This window comes from Papio anubis, chromosome 7, assembly GCF_008728515.1.
Source record: "Papio anubis isolate 15944 chromosome 7, Panubis1.0, whole genome shotgun sequence".
Taxonomy (NCBI): Eukaryota; Metazoa; Chordata; class Mammalia; order Primates; family Cercopithecidae; genus Papio; species Papio anubis.
The window spans coordinates 89,240,750-89,267,103 of record NC_044982.1 but is presented as its reverse complement, the minus strand read 5'-3'; the positions used below and the strand labels follow the sequence as shown (position 1 = coordinate 89,267,103).

The 26,354-nt window shown below is 45.1% G+C and overlaps 2 protein-coding genes across 14 annotated transcripts in view; one reads left to right on the top strand and one right to left on the bottom strand.

The window, feature by feature from the left end:
- The window catches only part of MEF2A (myocyte enhancer factor 2A), a 161,436-nt gene extending 151,851 nt beyond the window's left edge, over positions 1 to 9,585 (top strand). For all 9 annotated transcript variants that reach the window (XM_009210979.4, XM_009210980.4, XM_009210973.4 and 6 more), the window contains 2 exons: positions 3,719 to 3,845; positions 5,480 to 9,585. In XM_009210979.4, the coding sequence (XP_009209243.1) occupies positions 3,719 to 3,845; positions 5,480 to 5,861 (509 nt within the window). In that variant the 3' untranslated portion in view covers positions 5,862 to 9,585. The remainder of the gene's footprint in view (positions 1 to 3,718; positions 3,846 to 5,479) is intronic.
- A 10,716-nt stretch (positions 9,586 to 20,301) lies between these two features.
- Positions 20,302 to 26,296, bottom strand: LYSMD4 (LysM domain containing 4). 5 transcript variants are annotated; one of them, XM_003901435.4, is made up of 3 exons: positions 26,181 to 26,296; positions 24,594 to 24,883; positions 20,302 to 22,626 (listed from the first exon to the last, which is right to left on the bottom strand). In XM_003901435.4, the coding sequence occupies exons 2-3, from the start codon at positions 24,873 to 24,875 to the stop codon at positions 22,018 to 22,020; spliced, it is 891 nt and encodes a 296-aa protein (XP_003901484.1). In that variant the 5' UTR covers positions 24,876 to 24,883; positions 26,181 to 26,296; the 3' UTR covers positions 20,302 to 22,017. The 5 variants fall into 5 exon arrangements, with proteins under 5 accessions (XP_003901484.1, XP_003901485.1, XP_009209245.1 ...); XM_003901436.4 differs by having other exon boundaries at positions 26,121 to 26,290; XM_009210981.4 differs by lacking the exon at positions 26,181 to 26,296 and adding an exon at positions 25,502 to 26,099.
- Positions 26,297 to 26,354: the final 58 nt, after the last annotated feature.

The window sequence follows — 26,354 nt, the reverse complement described above, 5'->3', positions numbered from 1 at the left end:
GTGTGCTTTTGTGATTTTTTTTTTTAAAGTATATTTATTGAAATAAACTATTTCCAGTTTTTTAGATTTAAATTAGGATGTATTTTTAAATGTGCTAGCCTTGAAAAAAATTACAAAAAAAATTGATAGTGTAATGAGTTGAATAAGTTATTTCTGCTTCTCCATAGTGAACTTTCAGTTACCCCTGACAAAAAGCCCATGTAGATAATATCAAAGTGGTGGCATACATCAAGCCAAGAGGGTAGCAGCCTGTTGCTTGAGTATTGTTGATGTAATTTCTCTTTAAACAATATCACAGTCTTCCAGACTTTTAAAATAAGATGTTTGTCTTTATGCTGTGTTAACGTGCTTTGGGAAAGACATGAATCCCTTTGGACCTGAGACTTCGGGAGGTGGCCGATGTTTGACTATGTCTAACAGGCTGTTTTCCTCCCTGTAACCACTAGCTTGGTCTATGTCATTTGCGCTCCTGAGGGGCAAAACAAGGACTGTTCTGGTTTCTCCTCAGAGCCAGTCACTCTGCCTTTGAGGGGAGTTTTTCCTTCATTTATGTTTAGTTAGGCATTTCATCTTAAAATGCCCTAATTTGGGGTTGTATTAGGAAAATTTAAGAATATTACAGTGATTATAGGAGTGCTTTTAGCCAAGCAGACTGTATGGAGAATCGAGGGCAGCTGATTTCATTTAAATTTACCAATCTAAGAAAAAGTGGAAAACACATGTGGTTTCACTTTCTCATCGACTGAGCCAAACACCTGATGCTTCAGAGGAAGAAGGCAATAAATTCTACCTTGCCAATTACTCCGAGACTGCAATGCAGAGAAGTTATTCTTTTATGATTCTCCTAAGTGTCATAAGTAGACTGTGGTAAAGATCGTCTGATTTTAGCCTTCAGGGTGAATGCTTTGGCACAGTACTTTGAAACTGCTGCCTGAAGCTACCTGAGGGGGCAGAGTGTTGAGAACATTTGATTGCCACTTTTAAGTAGTTCTTTTAAAACAAACAATAAAAGATTTCATTGGGGAAAAAAAAAAAAACTTCTTAGGAAATATCCATTACTTTTCCAACAATTAGTATGAAAAATAATGCCCAAATTTGTCGACTGCATACTATCTTAGGGACTGTGAATCATAGCCTGTTATTTGTGTGTTGCACAGAACAAGGTTCCAGAGCAAAGCCAGGGATGATGGATTCATAGAAATTCTGTTTCGATGCACTGATCACCTGCTGTATGAGAGACACTATGCTAGGGACATACCTTTCTCCAAGTTTATTCTAGACAAGGAGACAGGACATACCTAAGTGGGCAACCATGGAGGGGAAGTCCTGAATTGTTGTGTTTATGAATCTATACTCTGAGAAATGAGAAGGTACGGCAAAGCTATAATGTTCAGAGGCGTATTGACTGAGAAGAGGGAGCTTGAACTAGGTGTTAGATTATGGTTTACTGAGTGTTTCATTACAGGTTTTTCAGTATACTTAGAAATTCCACTATACTTATTTTCAGAAATGCCATTGAATTGGGAATTTATTTTTTAAAAGTATAAAAGGAATTACCAAAGCGTATAAAAATGGAGGCAGGCTCTCAAAATCATCAGTCGCTTAGCGTCAGTCTCATGCCACCTTTTGACTGACTTTATCTTTGTTCTCTTTCTTATAACACTTATTCTGTTTTAAGTTTACCATGTTATTTTTAACTTATTCACACATCTATTCAGCAAATACTTATCAGGCAGCTACTGTGTGGTAAGCACTATGCCAGGCACTGGAAATACAGGAGTGCAGAGTCAACAGTGGAGCCTAGGAGGAGGGCACAAGACACATAGCACTAGGGATAAGCTGCTGCAATTGTGTCAAGGGCTATATCTCAGCTTGGACATGAAGGAACATGCATGACTCAGGCAGGCAGAAGAGGTAGAGTGCTCTTGGGAGAGGGCGTGCCTGTACAGAGGCTAGGAGTTCACAGGCGGCACAAGGCTGAAGGAATGGGAACAGAACGTGGGTTAGAATTGAGACTAGAGAAGTAAGTAGCGATTTGTAGACCATGTCAAGGATTTTGGAAACTGTCTGGAGAGCATTGGGAAGCCATAAAAAAGTTTTAAGTAGAGGAGTGCCATGATCATATTTGTTATTTTGAAAAGATCTCTTTGGCTGCAAGGCAATGCCAGGAAGCGACGTCAGAGGCTATTGTAGTGGTCCAAGCAATGTGTGTTGATAGCATAGACTAGAGTGGTGGCAGTAGAGATGGTGAGACTTGGGCAGGCTTGAGAGAGAGCAGATAGAATTGCTCAGATCTGGAAGTTGATGGGGGGAGTGAGAGGGAAGGGAAATAGCAAGGATAACACCCATAGGCTTCTGCACGAGCTGCTGGGTGCATGTTGGTGCCATGTACTATGACAGAGTACTTAAGGAGGAACAGGTTTGCAGGAAAGGACAAGCCATGTCAGATTTGTGGCGTTTGGAGTGGCATCCAAATGGACATGGCATGCAGGTCGTTTAAAAGACCTAGAGGTCGAAAGAGAGTGTGGGCTGGAGGGAGCACTGGGGAAGGCATCAGTGTGGCAGGCCCTTGCCCCAGCCCATAGGAGTGTATAGAATAGAATGAATGACAAGGGCAGAATCAGGACAGCGCTGAGCACCAGCTATGTTGCTTCAACTTAGTTCCTTTTTTAACATGTTAATTCACTAGGAAGACCAACTTCTTTAAACACCTCTCTTGAGACATGAGAAAGAAGATAAAAGTAGAAGAGTTTTGCCACCTCTCTTTAGAACCAAATGGAAAAGACAAGTGTTATGATGAGCTGAAATAACTCCCCGTGTGAGTGATAACTAACGTCCTAAATCTTGGTCCCAGTGATTATGACTGAAGCATTCATATGATATGAGCTGGGTTATACTCTAGGACACCAAGTTTTTTCATGAAGTTGAAACTATTTTGCACGCTGTCAAGGAGTTTGTGATAGTCTAGGTACTTTAAACAAATGCAGTGAATTAATTGTGTAATGATGTCACTAAGCTTGGCACCCCATGTGAAGGGAATCTGTCTTTCCTGTCCCCTGTCCCCCAACCCCTTACTTCATTAAGACTTGCTGATTCAAACTCACTCTGGTTGGGTTTGACTGTTTCTGTTTGTTCCAAAGGGTAGCGGCAGGCATATTTAAAATAACAATTGTACAGAACATTCTTTAATGATGGCCTCTTACTTGAATCATCCCAGACAACTAAGTATAGCTAGATCCTGTAAATCTTCCAAGAAAAGATTTTGGATTTTAGACCCACATGTATGTTGTTTTGTTGTGAAGTATCTGGCTTCTCTCAATGTAGGAACATTTTATTTTTTTTGAGAGGGAGTCTATTGCGCAGGCTGGATGGAGTACAGTGGTGCGATCTTGGCTCACTGCAGCCTCTGCCTCCTGGGTGAAATTCAAGCAGTTCTCCTGCCTCAGCCTCCCGAGTAGCTGGGACTACAGGCATGTGCCACCATGCCTGGATAATTTTTGTATTTTTAGTAGATATGAGGTTTCACCATGTTGTCCAGGCTGGTCTCAAACTCCTGACCTCAAGTGATCCGCCCATCTCAGCCTCCCAAAGTGCTGGGATTACAGGCATGAGCCAGCATGCCTGGCCTCAGTGTAGGAGCGTTTGCAGTAGCTATCTAAAAAATAGATTCCATGTGGACCTTCCATCACATGCAGAGCTGTCTTGTCTTCTTTCGTAGATTATTCACTGACCAGCGCTGACCTGTCAGCTCTGCAAGGCTTCAACTCGCCAGGAATGTTGTCGCTGGGACAGGTGTCGGCCTGGCAGCAGCACCACCTAGGACAAGCAGCCCTCAGCTCTCTTGTGTGAGTAACTAGAAGTTTTCCCTGCATCTTTACTCCTGGCCGACACACTCTCTTCTCCTATCAGTTACAGCCTTTTTTGCTCTGTTGAGTTTCGTGTGAGGAATCCTGTAGTGATTCCTTTTCAGGTAGAGACAAGTGTTGGGAGAAAATATTTTCTTTACATGGCTCTAGATAGTAGCTTGGATACTGACAAACTAGGCATTTCTTGAAGGGATTTGGGAAGCAAGGCTTCTCCCATAGGGACATCCTGAGGTAGAGAGACTCAACCGGGATCTGAGGGGGTCCAAAGGCACAGGTATCACCCACATGCACCATCCTTCTACCCGCTGACCAGTGATTAAGCCGCCTGCTGCACCGCTGCTTCTAAGGGCCTGCCTCTGGTTCCCCTGCTTGAAAGGCAGCCTGTAGGCATTCGGGCCCCCCCGCCACCCTTGCCACTTATTGCTTTGGCAAGTATCTGTAGACAAGAATAGGAAGACAAGCTGTATCTTCTGCTTTCTCCCTGGGCATAGAGAAGGAAAACTGGGGGCAGGGTATCTTCTATATCAGTCAGACTCCATAGAATTTGTGTGATTGATCCCAGCCCAATGTACACACCAAACCTCATTCACAAAGAGAACATTCCTCATGGGCAGGGTGTAAGGATATAAGCAAAGAGGATTTACATTGGTGCCCAGATGAGGCCAGACATCCCTGAACAGCAGGGAGAAAGAACAGGGCTTTTGTGGAACCAGGATGACAGTAGACCCATGGAGCAGGTGGAGGAGAGTGTCCCAAGAGAGGGGATAACATAGCAGACCCAGTTGGCCTCCATGAAGACTGGCTGCCTTGCCTCTGATCAGGGCAGTAGGAATACCCCAGACCTCTAGCCTGTGCCCAGGAAGTCCCCAGAGAGCCTGAGCTCAGCAGTCCCTTTCCCTCATACATTCTGAAGTAACTCCACAATGAGGATTGTTATCAGTGGTCTTCTTAAGAATTATGTCATGGAAAAAGGAGCAGAATATCTCAGGGAAATTTGCCTACACAGGATTTGGCCCTCAGGCCTGTCCTGAGCATCCTAAATGAATGCACTAAAAATAGACCTGGAAAAGCAAGTGGAAAGGGCTCAGAGCCCAGGCCTGGGGAACAGCCTGTTTGCGTCCTCCTGTACTGCTTTGAGCCAGCTCCTCATTTCCTCATCTGGAAAATGAGGATGGTGTGACTTGCACCTTAGAGGTGTTGTGAGGATAAAAGAGATGTGCCCTGTCACAAGGCCAGAGCAGATGGTGAGCAGATGCTGAGGAAGAAGAGACAGTGCGCAGATGAGGCTGCTGTGCTGTTCCTCTGTCTTTCTGTTCCCTGCACAGCATTAAGACACTGACATTGTTTTGTATGCTTCAGCTGCAAGAGTACCAACGTTGTGGGTAACAGAACCAAGTAACGTAAGGGCTCGATGGTACTCTTTTCTTTCCTCCCAGGAAGACGGGATTTCCTTTTGTGCCAAGCACGGAAGGAAATGACCCAAACCAGTCTTGGGGAACTCTGACAAGATTTCAGACTCTGGGCCCTTTTCCATCAGGCAGTGTCTGTACTGTATCATCCCAGTTTTGCAGAGGCACTCGCAAGCCATTGACCTCTCTCTTTTTTTCCTTCAGTGCTGGAGGGCAGTTATCTCAGGGTTCCAATTTATCCATTAATACCAACCAAAACATCAACATTAAGTCCGAACCAATTTCACCTCCTCGGGATCGTATGACCCCATCAGGCTTCCAGCAGCAGCAGCAGCAGCAGCAGCCGCCGCCGCCACAGCCGCAGCCACAGCCACAGCCACAACCCCCGCAGCCCCAGCCCCGACAGGAAATGGGGCGCTCCCCTGTGGACAGTCTGAGCAGCTCTAGTAGCTCCTATGATGGCAGTGATCGGGAGGATCCACGGGGCGACTTCCATTCTCCAATTGTGCTTGGCCGACCCCCAAACACTGAGGACAGAGAAAGCCCTTCTGTAAAGCGAATGAGGATGGACGCGTGGGTGACCTAAGGCTTCCAGGCTGATGTTTGTACTTTTGTGTTACTGCAGTGAACTGCCCTACATATCTAAATCGGTAAATAAGGACATGAGTTAAATATATTTATATGTACATACATATATATATCCCTTTACATATATATGTATGTGGGTGTGAGTGTGTGTGTATGTGTGGGTGTGTGTTACATACACAGAATCAGGCACTTACCTGCAAACTCCTTGTAGGTCTGCAGATGTGTGTCCCATGGCAGACAAAGCACCCTGTAGGCACAGACCAGTCTGGCACTTCCTTGGACTACTTGTTTCATAAAGATAACCAGTTTTTGCAGAGAAACGTGTACCCATATATAATTCTCCCACACTAGCTTGCAGAAACCTAGAGGGCCCCCTACTTGTTTTATTTAACTGTGCAGTGACTGTAGTTACTTCAGAGAAAATGCTTTGTAGAACAGAGCAGTAGAAAAGCAGGAACCAAGAAAGCAATACTGTACATAAAATGTCATTTATATTATCCAACCTGGCATGGGTGTCTGTTGCAAAGGGGTGCATGGGAAAGGGCTGTTGATATTAAAAAACAAAACAAAAAAGCCCCACACATAACTGTTTTGCACGTGCAAAAATGTATTGGGTCAAGAAGTGATCTTTAGCTAATAAAGAAAGAGAATAGAAAACACGCATGAGATATTCAGAAAATACTAGCCTAGAAATATAGAGCATTAACAAAGTAAAATTAATATATTAAGTTATAATTGGAATATGTCAGAAGTTTCTTTTTACATTCATATCTTAAAAATTAAAGAAACTGATTTTAGCTCATGTATATTTTATATGAAAGAAAACACCCTTATGAATTGATGACTATATATAAAATTATATTCACTACTTTTGAACACATTCTGCTATGAATTATTTATATAAGCCAAAGCTATATGTTGTAACTTTTTTTTAGAGAATAGCTTTATCTTGGTTTAACTTTTTAGTTTTATTTTAAGAGGGGAAAACAAAAATATCTTGCAAGCAGAACCTTGGAAAAAAAAAGCCATGAACACTTATTCTATATGTAAATTAAAAGTTGAGCCAAACTCTTTGTGTATATAGCATCTTAAATATATTATCACCTTTGATGTAAGTACCTATGTATTGTATGGTCACCAGATTAAAAAGTATATTTTTGTGGATTGCCGCCAATTTGGGGGGAAAAGGCGAGGTCCTTTATTAAGTATTCACTGTTTAATATTTACTATTTTGTTAAATATACTGTACTTTGGATTTTAATTATTAGCCCAGTTTTTTCAGAGGATTGTATAAAGGGGTTTCTCCCCTCACTGGTGGTGAATGTGTGATGTTACATTGTAATCTTTGTGCTGTATGGGTTGAGCATCATTATATATTTTATATGTGTACATAAATAGCAAAGTGGCAAAAAAATTGGTGTTAAGTTCATCCTGCATAAGTATAAAATGTGTTGTAACAAATTTTATAAGGCATTATTTAAAACTTGCCTTTTGTGAGGAAAAAAATATAGTAGAAAAAGCTGACCTAATTTAATTAATATTAGAGAAAATGGCAAAATAGTAGATGAGCACAAAGGTTTTATAAGTGGTAAATGATTAGGGGAAAATACTCGTGGGGAAAGGGATCTTTTTTCCTTGACCATCTGAAAACAGAATGATGCAGCTGGTTACAAAATCCTACCATTATCAGCTCTTCTGCACATCGCAGAGATAAAGCTTTGGTATGCGGGGAGAAACGCTCTTAAGGTGCCGGTCCTTGGCATGACTCTTGCCATTCTAATTGGAACTAGTGCCACCCTCAGCTTGGATTTTGAACAAGGCCTTATTCTTTCAGGAAGACAACTAATGGATGATAGCAAGTTCATCCACTTACTGGGCTTGTGCCATGAGCAAAATTCAAAGTCCTGTATATCTTTCATTGTAGATTTTTAAATACTCCTTTTCCTGAAAAACTCAAGGGTTTAAATATTGCTATTTTATATTTTAAACAATATTGAGCAGCTACCTACAATTTCTACGTACATTTTGTTCCCCTCACCACCACCCCCAAATTATGTTCCTTTTGACATTTTCCTCATTTGCTGTTTGTGACAAGTCATCAGCCAGATTTCCTGACTGACACATAGGTGTGATCAGTGCAGGAGAAACCTGTGCACCACAGGCTGCAAACTGGAGGTTCTGTTCTCATGGCAGTTTGGGCAGTAACTTTTGAAAGAGGCCAAAAAAAGGAGGATGACATGCTGTCTCCTCTCTTCAGTATAGACATTTGGCTCTTATTCAGAAAGGATTTTTCTTTTAAAATGTACTTATTTTACTGAACTACTTACAGGCACATTTCTTCATAAGACCACACCTAATCCAAACAAGATAGTCTCCCAACACTGAAGTTCCAAAATAATCCTTACCACTTTGTAAACCATTTATAGCTTTGAAAGTGTTAAGTGATTCCTTCGTTATTATTTATGCATGTTCATGAACTTCTGCTGTACATTGGAATAGGAGTTAACACATTCACATTTACTGTCTATTTTCTTGTGTGCCTTATGAGATGGCTTTTCTGACTGTATCTCAATAGTCTTTCTTTCTATGCAGGTTTATAATCAGTACAACTACTGTTTTCTAAAATAATATTACTCAAGGCTCGGAGTTTGTATTTAAATTACACTGACCAAGTAACAATGTATTCCATTTCAGGAACCGAATATTTGACTGTTAACCTTTTTCCCATACGCCCAGTGTGGCATGGAGCATATGGACTTGACAGACATCTCTCACCCAGACGCTCATGTGTGAACACACCCACATCCACATCTCTGGGTGGAAACCAGCCTAGAGCGGGGACAACGCTAATGGTGTTGCTTTAGAACCGTCTTTTCTTACCCTTTTAGACTCGTGTTTTGTATGAGACACCATTGCAAGAAAATTTTATCCCTCCAGAAGTATTTTATTACTAAAAAACAAAAGCAAAAAAAGCTTAGAGTAAATTGCACTGGTTAAAGTACCGTTTCCAACAGCTGTACTTCTTTAGTACTCTAATCGCCACTCCACTGCGAGTGAAAGTCACCATTGTGTGTACACAGGTGGTCCCAATCAAAACTCCATCATTTGAGCCCAATTATGTCCATTGTGTTGTAGACTAAATCAGGGGTTTGTTCTAAAAGAACAATACATGTTTTACCATTTCCTTTAACTAGAAGGACAACTAGTAATGCATTAACATAATTTCTCTATTAACCATCATGCGCACAAGAAATACATAGTAAATAAGGAACCTGAAAACTCCTGGCATTGGATCTTAAGAAGCTAGATGATTAGAATGTGAAAAAGATTTTACAAATGTAAAACTTCTATTTCTCTGTAGAAACTTTCTTCACTTTGCTGTGCAAGAAGACACTGCTTTGCTATATTTAAAATGGCTTTTTTAAAGAGATTTATGTATTTGGTAAATGTTTGTAGTCAACAGTTCACACAAGAAGCTGTACACGGTTTGATCATGTAAAACCGTTTGGCGGCACAAGCTGGACTTTGTTGCCATCCTTGAGATGAACCTTTTAAGAAAAATAAGTTAATCTCAATTTTTCCCTGAATGTGTTGTTTTTCTTCATTATACAATAAATATAATAGTGAACTTTTTATCAAATGGTGAAGACAATGCTAAAGGTTGTTGTAAACTGTTTGTCTCCCGCACTCACTCCAGTAAAGACGGACTGGCTCTTACTGTGCATCGAGACTCTGTCATGTTTGCCTGGGGAAACAAGGCGCTGGCTTTGCCACCAGGCGCCCCTTCCCCTAAAGCCCTCTCCCTTTTCATTCCTTTCACGAAGACCTCTTTCACCTGCAGGGCCCCTTTCTCTGGGTTGAGACAGGGTCAAGGAAACCGTCCCAGCGCCCCCACTCGCCTCCCCCTTGTCGGAGGCCATCCCTCCTGGGCAGCCCTGGAGCCTGTAGGATGCAGTGGGCCATGCAGTCCCAACGGGGCCTAATCCAGCTGTTGCATGCACAGCGCTGTGGATGAACGGAATCCATTCGGCCTCCAGTAACTGCTTCTCAGAAAATATGCGAAAGCGTGTTAGACGGGGTGGATGCGTTAGAACCATCGTTAGATTCTGTGTCTCTCTAAAGTCTAGGGTGTGAAATGATTAGTTTTGCCCAAAATACGTACATGATGCTGAGCTAGAGGCAGCAGAAGACAGATTTACTGGCATGAATTGAATTTTCTTTTCAAAAATGATAGGTGTACGTCCCAGTATGCTGGCAAGTACTTAATGGTCATCTCCCTTTGTCATAATTCAGCTAGAAAATGAAAAATCTTCAACTTTCAGTAGAAAATGTTCTCTCCTTCTGATGTGCCTTCTAAGCCAGCTCCTAGCTAAGCAGATTCCTGGTGTTAAACTGAAAAGTAAATTTTTGTGCTGGCTACAGCGGGGCTCTTATTAGCAGGTTTTGAAAGCTGGTTGAGTCCTGTGGCTAAAAATACTCTAATCACAGCTGCAGCTACTTAAAATCAATTCATTACATTTTCCTGCTTGGCTCCCCGAGTGCCTTGCTCTAGGCGGTATCTTGTTTTCAGGCCGATTCTGTGGCACCAGCCAAGATGATTTTCAGTTGGAGTCCTGTGCCAGCTGATGGGCCGCAGCCTGCTCCGTCGGTGGTCCAGTGCTCACAAGCGGCCCCAAGGACCACTCAGTTGTAAAACTGAGAGGAAGAGGAGTGTTTCTTCCCATCTTCCACGGGGCCCGGAGGTTTCAGATTGGGGCGTAAAACACCAGATATTCTGGGTCGAGTGGGCTCGTGTCCTCATCCCACAGAGAGCTGCTGAGCCCCATCTGTGAGGTAAGCCCTGATCCCAGCTGTTGCAGGCTTTGGGCTGAGGACGAGCTCTTCCCAGGCAGCCCCAGCCCCAAGTGCACATAGCTGGGGTGTAAAGCTTTGGTGCTCCTAATTTCATCTGTCTTGCTTCCCAGAGGACCCAAATTGACAGGGCATCTTACTCAGCTTAGAGGCCAGGGCCTACACTCCAGTCGCTTTCTTAGAGATGCACGATGTGCCTGCTTTCTAGCGAACCAAAGCAAACGCAGCTGTGGAAGAAAGAAATCAGTTGTACTAACTGGTTTCACTACACAGTCCCCCCTTTTTTTTTACTTACTATAGACACTTCATTTTGAACTCAACTTTTGAGTTACAGAGAGATGGGAAAATAATGTGGTTTCCACATATCCCTCAGCGGGCTTTCCCTAATGCTAACATTTACATAACCATAGTACAAGTATGAGAACCCAGAAATTAATATTGATACAGCATTTTTCACTAAATAACTTACCTGAATCTCCCCATTTTTTCCACTCATGCCTGTTCTAGGATCCGATCGAGGATCCCACATTCCCTTTGTCACTTGTTACAGCTTTTCTTATCTTGTATAACCTTTGACACTTTTGAGTACTGATCAGTTATTTTGTCTAATACCCCTCATTGTGGATTTGTCTGATGTGATGATTGGAATGAAGTTGTGCATTTTGGCAAGAATACCACAGAAATCATGTGTCCTTAATGCATCATGGAGTCCATGTTGATGTCTTATTCCGGGTGACACTAACTTTGATCACTTGGTTCAGTGGTTTTTACAGGGTTTCTTCAGTGTAAAAAGTTACACTCTCTCCCTTTGTAATTGATACATATATTGGGGGAGATACCTTGAGACTATGCAGGGTTATATTTTCACCCCCTAATTTTGCATCTTGTCTACAGCTGTGGTAGCCGCCTGTTCTCTTCCACATTTATTCACTGGAATTCTGCTGTGAGGAACAGCTGTCCCCTTTCATTTCTTTAACTCATTATATCATTGTGAACTCAGGGATTTTATTTTTCCTGTGGGTTACAATCCAGTACTGTCATTATTTTGCTCCTCCAATTGTTCCAGCTTTGGCCATTAGGAGCTCGATCAGGTGGCCTTCCATGTTAAATTTGAGTCTCTCCAACCCCTTTAGCATGTCCTTTCTGGCACCACAAGACGCTCCACACTCGTATTGCTGGGTCAACCACTTTTTCCACAATTCCTGGTTCCTTTTATTGGAGAATGGTATTTGGAAACCAGATCTGGGCACTAGATGTGATTATTGTTACTAGGGTGTCACCTCCTTCGGGCTCTTTCTGCAGACACCACAAGGAAATACATGTAGTTGTGCTCACACACACACACATCCATATTCCTAATTACCTAAATGTGTCAAAAGCCATGGTTTCCACTAATGCTTTGGATTCCAATTCAATGCCCCAGGGTTCCTTTTAGCCTTTCCTCATTTGTAACTTCTTTCTCCTGTGGTAGGGAACCCAGCTCTTACTATCTATGGTCCTTTTACTTATTGTTCAGTTCCAGTGTACACTTATTTTCAGAACTGCCCGCACCTGTGTAGGCAATGAACAGTGACTGACTAGATGAGAGCATTTATGTGGTTTTGTGGTTTTGCCTTTGGCCTTACACTATCCAGTCAAGACAGTGGTTTCCAGTTACTTGTAGTTCCCCATCTCTTCAGTATGGTTATCTTACTCATTTGTAACATGGTTAGCTTCATCTGTTCATGTTGTATTTCACTTTCGGCACCCTCCCCCATCCTAGTTGGTTTTAATGATTTATTTTGAGGGGTATATGAATAGTATCTGAAACATTACTCTGTTTCCAAGCTATACAAAAAAAGATGCTCAGAAAAACATTCTCTCTTCACCCCTGCTAGCCTATTCCTATCCTTGCCTCTCCCACCAACCCCTAGAGACAACTAGTACTTGTACAAATAAGCAGCTTTGCTTTTTCCACTTAATAGTCTATCTGGTAATCACTCCTTAGAGTGATCAGTTCATAGATGTTTTCATCCAGGATGTGGATGTACCATAGTGCTAACCCATGTGCAGGCATTTAGGCTGTTCCCAATATTCCACAGTCGTCAGTGAATAGCCCTACACGTGTATATTTGTATTTTTAAAGATATATCTTCAGGATAGATTCCTAGAGGTGGGATTGCTGAGGAAGTTCACGTGTAGTTTTGCAAGGTATTGCCAAATTTCCCTCCAGATACGTATCAATTTGCATTTCCTCCAGTAGTGGATGCGGACATCCTTGCCAACAGAGTGCGGTCATATTTTTTATTTTTACCAGTCTGAGAAGTATATCTCAATGTTGTAATTTGCCTTAAATGGAGCATTTTTTTCATATGTTTGAGAACATTTTAATCTCTTTCGAGTGTGTGAATTTCTGTTCCTGTCTTTTTCCCATTTTTCTATTAGATTTTTTTTATTTTCATTCCCCAACTTGTAAGGGGTATTTTTATATTAGGGATATTGACCCTCTGGTGTATGTGCTATGAATAACTTTTTTGTGGTACTTCAGTCATGCAAAATTTTATTTTTGTGGAGTCAAATTTATCAATCTCATTGCTTGTAGATTTTGAGTTACATTTGGAGATACTTTCCGTACACCAAGGTTAGAGAGGAATTCACCCATGTATTCTTGTTCTAGTATGGTTTCATCCTTTACTTTTAGATTGCTGATCCATTTGGAATTTGTTCTTATATATGGATCTAATTTTATGTGTTTACAAAAGGCTCTCTATGGCCAGGTGTGGTGGCTCACACCTATAATCCCAGCACTTTGGGAGGCTGAGGTGGGAGGATTGCTTGAGCCCAGGAATTCGAGACCAGCCTGGGCAGCACAGCAAGACCTCCTCTCTACAAAAAGAAAAATACAAAAATGCAAAGGCTCTCAACTTGTCCCACTACATTTATTAAAAAGTTCATCTTTACTGAGTAAAGGGGCTAATTCTGGACTTCCTATTTTCATTCCTCATGACCATGAATTGTAAATGGCTCTCAACACTGCCCAGAGATGCAGCTGCAGCTCCCTAGTATGCTGGCTTCCTCCCTTTCAGACGTAACTGTTTTACTGCATCTCCTCTCCTTTCACACCTCCAAGACCACTTCCTTCTCTTCTCAGCTGGTTACTTCCCCTCACATTTTCCATTGAGAAAATAGATGCAATCTGATGAGACCGACCTCACCTTCCCACGTGATATTCAGGAATCTTCCCTCCAGGCACTGTCGAGGGACCTTGGTGCCCTTATCTAAGCCCAAGCCTTCTGTGTTGTATCCTGGGTCTCATCTCCTTCTCAAGGTCTTCACTTCTGCAACTATCCCCTCTTTCTGGCAGGATCAATTTCTCCCTCTCTCCTAGATCTTTCCTATCAGCATAAAAGCATGCTTTTCTACCACCTGTTTCAAAAATGAACCAAAACAGAACAAAACTACCACTGCCCCCTTTGTCTATCTAAGACAGTAAGGTTCACGTGAAGATCGTCAGATCCCCTCTGGTTTACCTCGGGGTGCTAGACATATTTGATTCTTTTCTATATGTGATACAACCTGAAGAAGATGGGGAAGCACTGACCTGCAGGGATATGAAGGATGAAGACGGGTGTCAGAGAAGGAGAGGAAGTGACCAGGAGATCTGTAGATGATGCAACAAGGAAATGGTGCAGGAACTGTGTTCTGATAACACGTGCTTCAAAGAAGCTGGAGGATTTAGGGAGGAGGGAGGAGCAGTGATCTCAAAGTGGCAATAAGGAGCCAGGGTGACACTGCCACTGCCTGGATGACTGGTACATGGGCTATGCTTTCTTTCCAACTACTCAGCTGGGCTAAGACTGTCACATACAGGGAGCCTGGCACTTGACGGGGGAATGTAGTCATGTTGATTGAACTAAGTCAACCACACACCTCCAGAGCAGCTGTCCGTTTCACAGTGCATGGAATTTAGTGGATCTGTTCCTAAGTCTGTCTAAGAAAATCTGCCCCTTTTGGCTTCCTGTCCCATAATCCAGTCCAGGCTCACAAATTAGAGTCCACTGACAGGCCTGCTCCCCTGGCCCTGCCTCAGAACCAGTCTTGCCCCATCATGCCACCATTTTGGCTGCCCCTCCCCTGACCCTGGCCTATGATATTCTGCTTCTGGCCATATTAGAATAACAGCAACCAGGTGTATTCATTCACCTTAAAGAATCCAACAAAATATATGAGGCGTTGGACAGCAGGCAGTGCAGGACAGTGATTTCTCAGAGACTAGAAATAAACCAGGTGAAACTGATGAGTGCCCCAGCTCACCGCCTGGAGGGTTTGCAAACCTTAGGACAGAGCCAGGTGGCCTTGCCAAGTTGAGGAGATGGAGTTTGGAGTTCAGAGAGTCTGAGGCATGTAGAATTTGTGGGGGCACAGTACTGGGGAGGGGGAAGCTGGGCAGAGATTCCCCCAAGTCTTTGGCTGTACATGCATGTGAGGAAATAACAGAGTCAAGGAAAAGCGCCAACATAAAAAGTAGGCGGGACAATTCCCAGAGCTTACCCAGGGCCAGGAATAACCTGTGTTCCCACCAGATAGATTATTAGGTGATTATTAACTAGGTTATTAATGCTGTGTGTGTCAGGTCATGAGACCTCCTAACACACACAGCATTCAGAGAATCTTAAAAAGGTATCGCCAGGCGCAGTGGCTCATGCCTGTAATCCCAGCACTTTGGGAGGCCGAGGCGGGCAGATCATGAGGTCAGGAGATCAAGACCATCCTGGCTAAAATGGTGAACCCCCGTTTTTACTAAAAATACAAAAAAATTAGCCGGGCGTTGTGGAGGGTGCCTATAGTCCCAGCTACTCAGGAGGCTGAGGCAGGAGAATGACGTGAGCCCAGGAGGTGGAGTTTGCGGTGAGCCGAGATTGCACCACTGCACTCCAGCCTGGGCGATAGAGTGAGACTCCATCTCAAAAAAAACAATAGGCATCACCACAGGAGCAGGACTGAAAAAACCTTCAGAAGGCATTGCCCTGGGAGCAGGGCCGAATGAGTCCTCACTACACGCTGCTCTACACCTGCCCTAACATAGCAGAAGAGTGAGCCTCGGAAGGATGGAACTGATTCCAACTAACCATGCCCCAGGACAAAGCACAAACTATTTAAAGGAAGACAACAAAATCCAGCATCCAACAACATAAAATTCACCATGTCTAGCATCCAACAACAAATTACCACACACAGAGAAAAACAAGAACATACAATCTATAATGGGAGGCAGATGGGGGGAGAGATCAACCAATGGACCCAGAATGACATAAATGATGGAATTAGAAGATAAGGATGTTAAAACAGCTATTTACAAATATACTCCATGTGTCAGAATATATAAACACAACGATGAAATAGAAGATATTTAAAAGACCCAAATAGAACCTTTAGAGATTAAAAAGACCGGTAGTAAAAGATGCACTGGGCGAGGCTGATGGCTCACGCCTCTAATCCCAGCACTTTAGGAGGCCAAGGTGGGCAGATCACTTGAGGTCAGTTTGAGACCAGCCTGGGCAACATGGCGAAAAGTCATCTCTATTAAAAACACAAAAATTAGCCAGGCATGGTGGTGCACACCTGTAATTCCAGTTACTTGGAAAGCTGAGGCAGGAGATTCACTTGAACCCAGGAAGCAGAGGTTGCAGTGAGCCAAGATCGCGCCAGTACACTCCACTCTGGGTGACAGAGCAAGACTCTGTCTTAAAAAAAAAAAAAAAGGATGCACTGAATGGAATTACTATAGATTAGACAGACACTACAAAGGAAAACAGCAATAGAAACTATCCAAAATAAAACAGAAGAAAATATAAATGAGCTCTATAACTGGAGGGAAATGATGAGGAAAAAGTTTTCAAAGAAATAATGGCTAAAATGTGTCCAAATTAGATGAAGCTATATAAATCCACAGATCCAAGAAACAATGAGTCCCAAACAGAAATATGAAGAAAGCCACACCAAGGCTCCTCAGAATCACATTGCCAGTTCTGAGCCGCATCACTGTTCTGGGCTTTCTTAGGTTCTGCATCTGTCTGTTCGGCATCCCTTCCTCACAAAGCCAATTGTATTAACTCTTTCTTATTGTAGAAACTCGTTCTTATCTTCTGTATTCTTGATGCTCTGGCTTTGGGGGCCTTGCTGACTGAGGAGAGACTGCTGCTCCCGGGACTAGCCTGTTCTCCCTGCCCTGCCTTCCCTTTCCCACAGAAACACGATGAAGGCTGTGGCCTGAGCGTGCCCCTGGCTCCTTTCTGCCTCCTGACCAACATTGGTGCATCCCCCATGTGGCCCTGTGGGACCTGGTGTGCCCCCTTCTCTTGAGAATTACAAGTAGTAAAACTTCTTGCGATGACATCAGGAAGAAGGAATGTCTCCATGTTGTCATGCATCACCTCTATAAATTAAAATCCCATGAGTACAAATTGAGACAATCACCTCTTAAGGTCTCCACTCCTCCAACCAAGCCTCTCCAAAACTGTGACTACCATTCTTCACTTCAGTGCTCATCAACTCTCTACTGCTCCAAGCCTTTCGATAGCTTCCCACTGTCCATCAAATCATGTCCAGATCACTTCAATGTGGAATTCAGGGCTGCCTAGAACCTGGCCTCAAACTAGTACTGCAGCATTTTCCCACAGCTCCGTTTGCATTTCCTTCATGCCAGGCCACCAGACTATTCACAGTTCCCTGTCTACATAGTCCCCCATTTCCAGCCTCTAGGCCTTCGCTCACACTCAACAGTATTCTTTGAAAAGAACTATCCTCTGCCATATTACTAAATCCCAGCCTTCTTTCAGATGTTGACTAAGGAAATGTCATCTCCTCCAGAAAACCCTTTGTTTTATTAACCACTTGTCATACATTTCCCTCTGTGGGGCATGTTCTACCATAACTCTACTCTGGCAAAGGTCTTTTTTAAAAGTTTCATTATTTCTCCTGAGACAGAGTTTGGCTCCGATGCCCCAGCAGAGTGCAGCGACACAATCTCAGCTCACTGTAACCTCCACCTCCCAGGCTCAAGCCATTCTCCCACCTCAGCCTCCCAAGTAGCCGGGACTACAGGCGCATGCTACTGCGCCTGGCTAATTTTTGTAATTTTTCGGTACAGATGGGGTTTCACCATGTTCAGCCTAGGCTGGTCTCAAACTCCTGGGCTCAAGCAATCTGTCCACCTCAGCCTTTCAAAGTGCTGGGATTACAGGCGTGAGCCACCACACCCAGCCCTGGCATAGGTCTTATCCCACTAGGTTATAAGCACCTTGAGGGCAGGGGCCATGTCATGTTATCCCATCACCTCTTGGTATAATTGGTGTTCTGGAAGGTTATGGATGGATGGATGGAAAGTAGCCCATATTCCTTATTCGGGATAGTGAAATGGTGATGTACAATAACCCAGTGTTTTCCAAAGGTGTGAGAAAGTCTCCCCAGGTTGTGGTAAGGACTCCCTGCCTCCTCACTGGCTCTGGTGCAATCTCTCTGCAAGTTCTGAGCAGGAATGGGAAGGGAAACAGGTCACAGGCTGGAGCTGCACTTCATCACCACACTGGTCCTTCCAGGGGCAATGGTGTCTGATTGGCAGTGCAGGAGCAAGGAGGCTGCCTTTCCTCACAGCAGCTCCACTCTACCAAACTTAGAGAACAGGCAAGGTGGATGCTATCCACACTCTCCCCAGCACCGTTCCCCTGCCTGGCCTGAAGCCAGCCATACCCTGTCTCTGGAAATAAGCTTGGAAGAGCTGTCGCAAGGCATTAAGTGCTGGGAGGGAAGCAGCTAAGGGAGGCTCCTTTCCTGACAGTCTGTTTCTCAAAGTCAAGGGGCCTGGTTCATTGGCTCACAGGCTAAATCCAGTTGATTCTGCACCAAGAAAATGGGCAGGTAAATGCTGATTCTACAATTACTGCGATTCAGGCAATGGATCTAACTTTTCTCACCACTGTGAGGCCAGTACCCCAGGTGGGCCAGTAGAAATTTTCTCTGCTGTCCCCTCCCGAAGCCCTGACTTGGGAGACCCTGAGCATCCCCCATGTTCTGTGAGCCTGGATCATGCCATGGGTGTCCTACCTCAGGCCCACAGTGGACTGTCAAGCAGGTGGCTGAGCAGAAAGGGATTAAGAGCATAGGCTCCCAAATACCCCCATTTACCAGCTGTGTGGTCATAGGCAGCTTACTTTTTCCATCTGTAAAATGCGGATAGAAATGCCTGCCTCGTGGGGAAGTAGTGAAGGTAAAGTGGGTGAGCGTATGAAGCTGTTAGAACACTGTGGCATCCAGGGAGCACCATGGCTTATATGATTGTTGCTGCAGCCCAGTCCTTCCCAAAGAGGAAATGGTCCTGGCTCTTTGGGCCTTTCCTACAGCTGAGCCCAGGCTTCCACTGTCTCAACTGTTTTTTTGTTTTGTTTTTTCTGAGTCTCGCTTTGTCTCCCAGATCTCCCAGATCTTGGCCTGATCTTGGCTCACTGCAACCTCTGCCTCCCGAGCTCAAGCCATTCCTGTGCCACAGCCTCCCAAGTAACCGTGACTACAGGCCCACACCACCAGGCCCAGCTAATTTTTGTATTTTTAGTAGAGAGGGGATTTCACCATATTGGCCAGGCTGGTCTCGAACTCCTGACCTCAAGTGATCCACCCACCTTGGCCTCTCCAAGTGCTGGGATTACAGGCGTGAGCCACCACGCCCGGCCCCAAGTGGCTCTTAATTCCATGACTTCAGGCATGTCTCCTGTCACCCCTCCCCTCCACACTCCACCCACTGCAGTGCAGACCACCTTGCATGGCAGAGCCTTGACTGTTCCCCCAACATGCAACTAGGCTGGGCCACACCTTCCTCACCTCTGCTGGGCAGTGGAGGTTCTGAGCGACCCTGGGGCGTCTGCTTAGTCCCTGCAGCTTTCTCTCTCCAGAGTAAAATTAAAGCATCATTTTCTTGACAATGGAGATTCCCTGGGCGTCAACAGTCAGCACTATAGTCCAACCAAAAAGACTGGAGACTAGATAGCAAACCTAACTATTTCTCTAAAACATTCACTCCCCAAAGACACTGAAAACGTAACATATGGAATAGGAAGTGAGTACTGTGTATTTCTTATGTACACCTAATAAAGCAACGTTAAAGCCTGTATACAGATCAATCAGCGATCAATCATCCCTAGAGCACTGGTTACCACTTTGTCCTGCACCTGTCCGAGTAACCTTCGGCACGGTACAAGCCCCGAGTTGGTGGCCAGGTGCAGGAGACAGGCCTCACTCCTGACAGACACCTCCATCTTCTCCAGCAGCGTCCCACATCTTTCAATGCTAAATTATCCCCAAATTTTAAAAGGTTGGGGCAGGTGCAGTGGCTCACGTCTGTAATCCTGGCACTTCAGGAGGCCAAGGTGGGCAGGTCAGGAGTTTAAGATCAGCCTGGCCAACATGGCTAAACCCCATCTCTATTAAACATGCAAAAATTAACCAGGCGTGGTGATGTGTGCCTGTAATCCCAGCTACTCGGGAGGCTGAGGCAAAGAGTGAGACTGTCTCCAAAAAAATTTAAATAAACAAATAAAATTAAAAGGAGGAATCAATTTTCCTTCACAGAAGAAATGATTTTTATTCCATTTGAGAAAAGTAAAGGATACATTCTTTGTCTGACAAAAGCGATTTTGCCATGGAACTCCAAGGCCTGCCTGGTGAAGTGACAGTGACAGATGTTAGAGGAATCTGTGGCCCTCAGTGACACGGAGAACAGACATTTGGCTGGAAAAGCACTTGCATGATCAAAATATTTCCTATTGCAAAGATTCAGAAGTTCTTTTTATCCTGAAGATCATTCCGGTCTCTAATTTAAGACTGAAGACGATTTAAATTTGCTAATGGAACCCAGGTCAATTTTTTTTCACACAACTGAAAGGAGAGAAATCGGAAATCACTCTTACATGGTGAGACCTTTGAAACTTCTCTCCAGGCCTCATGCGTCAAAGGCCATCACTGTCCCTCCACCCGGCATCTGGGCAGTGTCTGCCTCCTGTCCAGCACTCTTGGAGGCTGGGCCAGCAGCCACCTCAGGCCCTCCTACCCCTCCATGCCACAGGGTAGCACCAACTACCAAGCAGTAGCAGGCTCTGCCCAGCAGTCCCCAGCCCATCCACAGCACCACTGCTGCCTTGGCAGCAAGAAGGGCTGGGAAAACTGCAAGCCCTTCCTCCCTCAGGTGGTCCGATCGCCTTTCACAAGGGTCGCCTCTAGCCCCTCCATCAAGCCTTTGGTCCTGTAACATTGTGAGTTACATTGTATATAGTGTTATTCTAGGGGCATCACCCAGGGAAAAAGGACTAAGCGGCCTTCTCGCTCTGGAGCTCCGAAGAACCCAGGCAGGGAAGCAGCAGGTGGCGTGCCGTGTTAGGTGTGCACAGGGGCTGCGGCTCTCAGCGCAGGCCTGGCGACTGCCCAGCTTCAGATGCCACCCATGGTGGAGCCTCAGTGACAGGCACTCATCCTCCCCTCCAAACACCGGCCAGCAAGAGCTCCTTCTGAGAAGGCCCACTGGGAGAAGCCAGGGAGCCACACTGTGGGACAGCTCCTGCGGAACTGGGCACGGCCTGTGTGTGCTTGGCCTGGGAGATGCCTGTGTGTCACACCAAGCAGCTCTAAAAGGACAGGAGCAGGACTGCCCTTTATTCAACAGTGCAGCAGTTTGGGTCCACGGCTTTTTCAACTCTAGAAATGGCATTGCCTCAAAAAGGCTAACTGAGGGGACCAATATGAAGTAGGCTTGTTACAACTGTAATTGTCACTCTCCAAAACAGGGTGGCATGCCAAGACTATTCCACAGCACCTTTGCCAGGGAGACAGAGAACACTCCTTCTCAGAGGCAATCCCCACTCCACAGCAAGTGAGGATACAGCGACAGCCCCGCGATCCGTGCAGATCCCATTGGCTCTCACACTGCAGGTCCCTTGACAGAGGCCATTTCTCTCCCTCCGAGCATGTCCAACTTGGGGTCCCACACAGTGCTGCTATGAACACATGGCCAGTCCACTAAATGTCACATGGAAATGGCTTTCTTGCTGCACCTCTCTGGATAGAGGCTGAGGTCGCTGCTATCTTAGATCCTGCCGGCTTAGACTGGGCAAGGCCATTCCCAGGGCCAGTGCAACTGAGAATACTGCAATGACTTCTGAAAAGTGTCCATCCTTCCCAGGAAGCAAAATGCAGCACCCCTAGGACATTGCCGATGACAGCTGAGGTATATCAACAGCCAACTGCTAAAGCTGGCCTGATTCTGTAAAAAAAAAAAAAGCTTAGTTCCCTGCCTGGGTGGTCTGACTGAACTGGCTGTCTGCAGAAGTGATGGTTGGCACTGCAACTGCTAGTCTAGGGGCTTGCCCTGGAACTGTACCCATTGCCATCGAGCCATTGGGGATGACAGTTGTGTTCAAGCTATTAGGGGTCTCACCACTAGCTTGTATTTTAAAATAGACCAAATAAAAGATAGGCAAGACAATACCAATTAGAAGCATGATGAAAACAGCATTCCACCACTGAATGCCACAATCTGCACCATTCATTGGCATCTTTGGAGGAGCTGGGAGCAGTGGCTGATGCGAGGTGTCTATGCAGTAACTTTCATGTAAAAAGATTTCTGACTGCACTGCACGCTCAATATTCTGGTCAATCCCCTTAAAGAAATCCATCAGTTGATCAGCCTGGGCATCGGTGCCTGTGGCTGCTCTGTCTGCATCTGGCAGTTCCACAGTCACTGTGGTCTCCGAAGATGGGCTCAGAAGGGGTTTTAGTTCTTTGTGGGTCTCTGTTAGGATCCCATGGTTTTTCACTGGAATCTTAATAGATTTCAAAGCATATAAGTCTTGTTCTCTGATGAAGTTGTTGACTTTCTTGATATCTGCAACCTAGGAAAGCATGAAGACAAACATCATAAAATATGTGAAGCCCCTTAAAAATAACATTCCAAAAAGTGGCTCTTAATCTTTCAGGGTGATGATTCAAGCCCTCTTCACTTAATCTGATGAAGACTGGAAAACTGCAGATATACACAACGTTAGTTTAGGCTGAAAGTTTCTTTTTGGCTTTCACTCAGCCTCAATATATAGTTTAGTAATCAGATATTCCTAAAGATTTACAGGTTTGAACAATTTAAGATCAGTTTTGAAAAACAGATCTTTCTTAAACTTTAAAGTGTAACTGCAACAAAATGCTTTAGGTGAAACAACCATGGCACTAAAATAAATGTTGCAGCCTTTTCCACCTTTGAGGCAATAGTGCCCCCATCTGCCTGCCTTCCCCTCATGCCAGAACTAAGTAGCTGCGAGATGTTAGCGTTCACCAAACACACAGCCTCAGCCAGCTCCGCAGACACACTCAGAATCCAGTTTACCTGTAATAAAGTTGAGAGATATGCCCTCAGCATTTTCTTTCCCAGAAACACTGTGGGGCATATAAACTTATTAAAAGTGACTTACTGTACTTAACTGTCAGGAAAAAGGACTAATGCTGTGAGTTTTATCAAATAACAAAGTTCATGACAAACTCCTCTCATAATCAAACACTAAGATTTAAGAAGCAGGGGGAAATTTAAGTCAAAGGGTAACTAGCCCCTCCCTCAAACTAATGTTTGAAAACTTTCCAAACGCATCAGAGATGAACTCTAAACTTTTAACACATAAGTCCACTTAAACTAGAAAGTGAATACAGCCAACAGATATTCAAATCAATCATTTCCATTATTTTAATTATTCAGCAACTGCTGTTATTGTAACTGAATCGAAGTAGGGGACATTTTTAATTTACTATGTCCTGAATCTAATGCATGAGACCCTTGAGATCTTTCTGTCTCTGCCTTTAACAAACTAAGAGCAAATTTACTTACTTCGAATAGGAAAACTGATCACTTATCAAAGGCTTTATATATTCTTTACAGATTTAGACATCACCATACCAAGAAGCCTACTCCATCTATTCCAGTCTTTGTAGGATGGGCTTCATTTCTCAGCCCATGTTCTGTAAGCCACACAGTATGCCTGCAGAAGCTGTTTATCGGAGCCGAATATAAATGTTAGTACAATTTAAAGACCACTATGTGTCCCCGGAGACCACCTGTTTATTTCCCTGGGAAAGACTGCAACACCCCACACAACATGTTTTAGACATTTGGACCTTGTTAGATAAGACGATTGTAGGAGAAAGAGATTTTTTAAATTAAGTAGCTTATATACCCTTAGAGAAGGCCATAGACATTTGTAGCAGTGTTAGCAAAGTGAAATAGTTACAATCTAGGAGAAAATGCAGCAATTCTAGAAATACTTTCCTACTTACTTTGCCATTGTTAATCACTCTGAATGCTAAAAACATAATTAAAGAGAAAAACAGGGTTACATAGATACACAGCATACAAAAGATCATGCAGTTCTAAAAGAGATAAGGTAAAACTTTACCAGTCAAGTAAGCTACCACCAAGAAAGGTTCAGAAAAATAAAAGCAGCAAGAAAAGCAAGCATACCATAGAAATCTGGGATAAATTCTGCCTGGTATTTCCAGCCCCATTAGGTCTAAAATAAAATGTGCTCGAAAGAAGAAAAAAGGTTTCAGAATTCCAGTGTGGAGAAAACAGAAAAAGGAGAAGTCCCCTGCAGAGAAGGAAATGTACTAACCCTCACTCTTTGGGGGCCAGGGTTAGGAACTAAAGGTACTCCCCCTCTGCCTTCCAATTCTGGCTAAATAGGGGAGTCCTTGGCTGCTACAGCAGGCCTCTCCTGATGGCCTGGCAGGGTTAAGAAGGGCAGCAAGGGCCCCCACCCTGCAGTGAGTTCCCCGTGTTCCTTGAAACGAAGTGGGGCAGAGCCCCTGAGGGGTGTCTTACTTTGCAGCCATACTGCAGAGCCAGCTTGTTGAGGCTGTCCTCCTGGGCCAGCTCCCGCTGCAGCAGCACCACGTCACCTGCTCCCGCCTGGTGAGGCTGGTGGACACCGCTCTTCTGGCGCTCCTTGCCCCGGGGCCGCAAAACCACACGGTGAGACTCTTCTTCAGAGGAGTCCCCCGAGTCCCCACTGCCATTCTTAAACGTGTATACGTGGCTGGTCGGAGTCCTACAGACAACAGCTGGGCCTTGGAAGGTCTTGGTTAACAATTCCTTGTGCCTCATTTTCTTCACTGAAAACCAAGCCCGAGGGTTAATTCCACAGAAGACAGAATCATCCCTCCACCGCCTTGTTTAAAGAGAAGTGTCTTGTTAGAGTATCCCTTTCCCAAATCACTGCAAATACTCAACAAATACCATCACTAGAAAAAAGAATGTGCTTATGCTGGCTGAGATGGAAGAAGATAGGCAGAATAAAAACCCTTTGTGTTTTCTAATTGCATACGTTTTTCTGTCCCTATTCCTCATCCATAGCTGTCTCCCCCAAACCCACATAGGTAAAGAAACAACTACTTCTGGTCTCAGAGTAGTAAGTCGAGATCCTTGCAATGGAAAGGAAAGGCTGCTGCCAGTCTCCGTGCACTGAGAATCTTCAACTCAGAACCTTTGCACAACAATTTTGTATTCAATGCTTTACACATTGCAAAGCATCTTCACTAAGAAGGTCAACGCTAAGGACTCTTGCTTAGAACTATGGGACTAAACTGCTCTTATTTTGACAACAGTGTAACTCATAGTATATGGGGCAAGCTAGGGGGAAAATAAATGCCTGTCAGCTGGAGAAAATCGTCCAGTTTGCTCACGGGTCACTCTGCATTCATTACATCCCCATGTCTGGTTTTTATTTTCACCTTGAGTCAACAGCCAAAGCCACAATACCCCTGTTCCTCTCTCCAAATTGTTCGGGTGAGATTCCAGAAACGAAATCTCAAACACGCGGACTGACAACTTCAGAAAAAGTTGGCTTCGGAGCCACAGGGGAGCAGGCCAAACGGGGACAGCCTGTGGCCCCAGCTCGACCCCTACTCCCCGCCCACGCCCTCGAGGGCCACAGGCGCACACCCCGCTCCGCGGACTCCTGAGCCTGCCCAGAGGAGGGAGGCGGCCGGCAGTCCTCGAGGGGTTGAGGGTCACCTGCAGGACCTGGGCGGCAGCCCGGGGGCGGGGCTAGTCTTCGCGTCCGAGCTCAGGGGCTGCAGCTGCTCTCAGGCCCGCTTCCTTCCGAGTCCCTTCCGCGAAAGGATGGGGCGCCTCAACAACAGCTCACAGGAAAATAGGGAGCGGCCCGGCCCTAGGGCTCCACGGGCGGGGCCTTAACATTCCATAAGGCAGGACCTCTGACCCCAACCCTAGCCACCTGGGGCCAGCCCTCGACAGTCGCGGTCACCGCCCCTCCAGCTGGAGGGTCCCCCTAGGAGCCCGGGGAGGGGCTGCCCGCCCGCAAACCCGAGCGAGGCCAGGCAGCCGTACCGCCACGAGCCCGCGCAGCTCCCCAGCCAGACCGCGGCCCCCTCGTCCAGGCCCCAGTACCTCAGCGCCCAGATTCCACCGCAACCCCCAACCGGCGACCGGCGACCCGCGACCCGCGACTCACGACCCGCCGCCGCCGCCGCCGCCGCCGCCGCCGCGCCTTAGGATTGGCTACGAACACCAGCAGGCCCTCCAGGGGGCGAGGTTGGGCAGGCAGCCAATGAAGTCAGCAGT

Bases quoted from the DNA above. Each gene is read 5' to 3' on its own strand.
- LYSMD4 (XM_003901435.4), bottom strand. From the start codon at position 24,875: ATGAGGCACAAGGAATTGTTAACCAAGACCTTCCAAGGCCCAGCTGTT. The intron at 22,627-24,593 runs GTAAGACACCCC...ATGCTTTCCTAG, and splicing joins CTCTGCAGTATGGCTGCAAA to GTTGCAGATATCAAGAAAGT.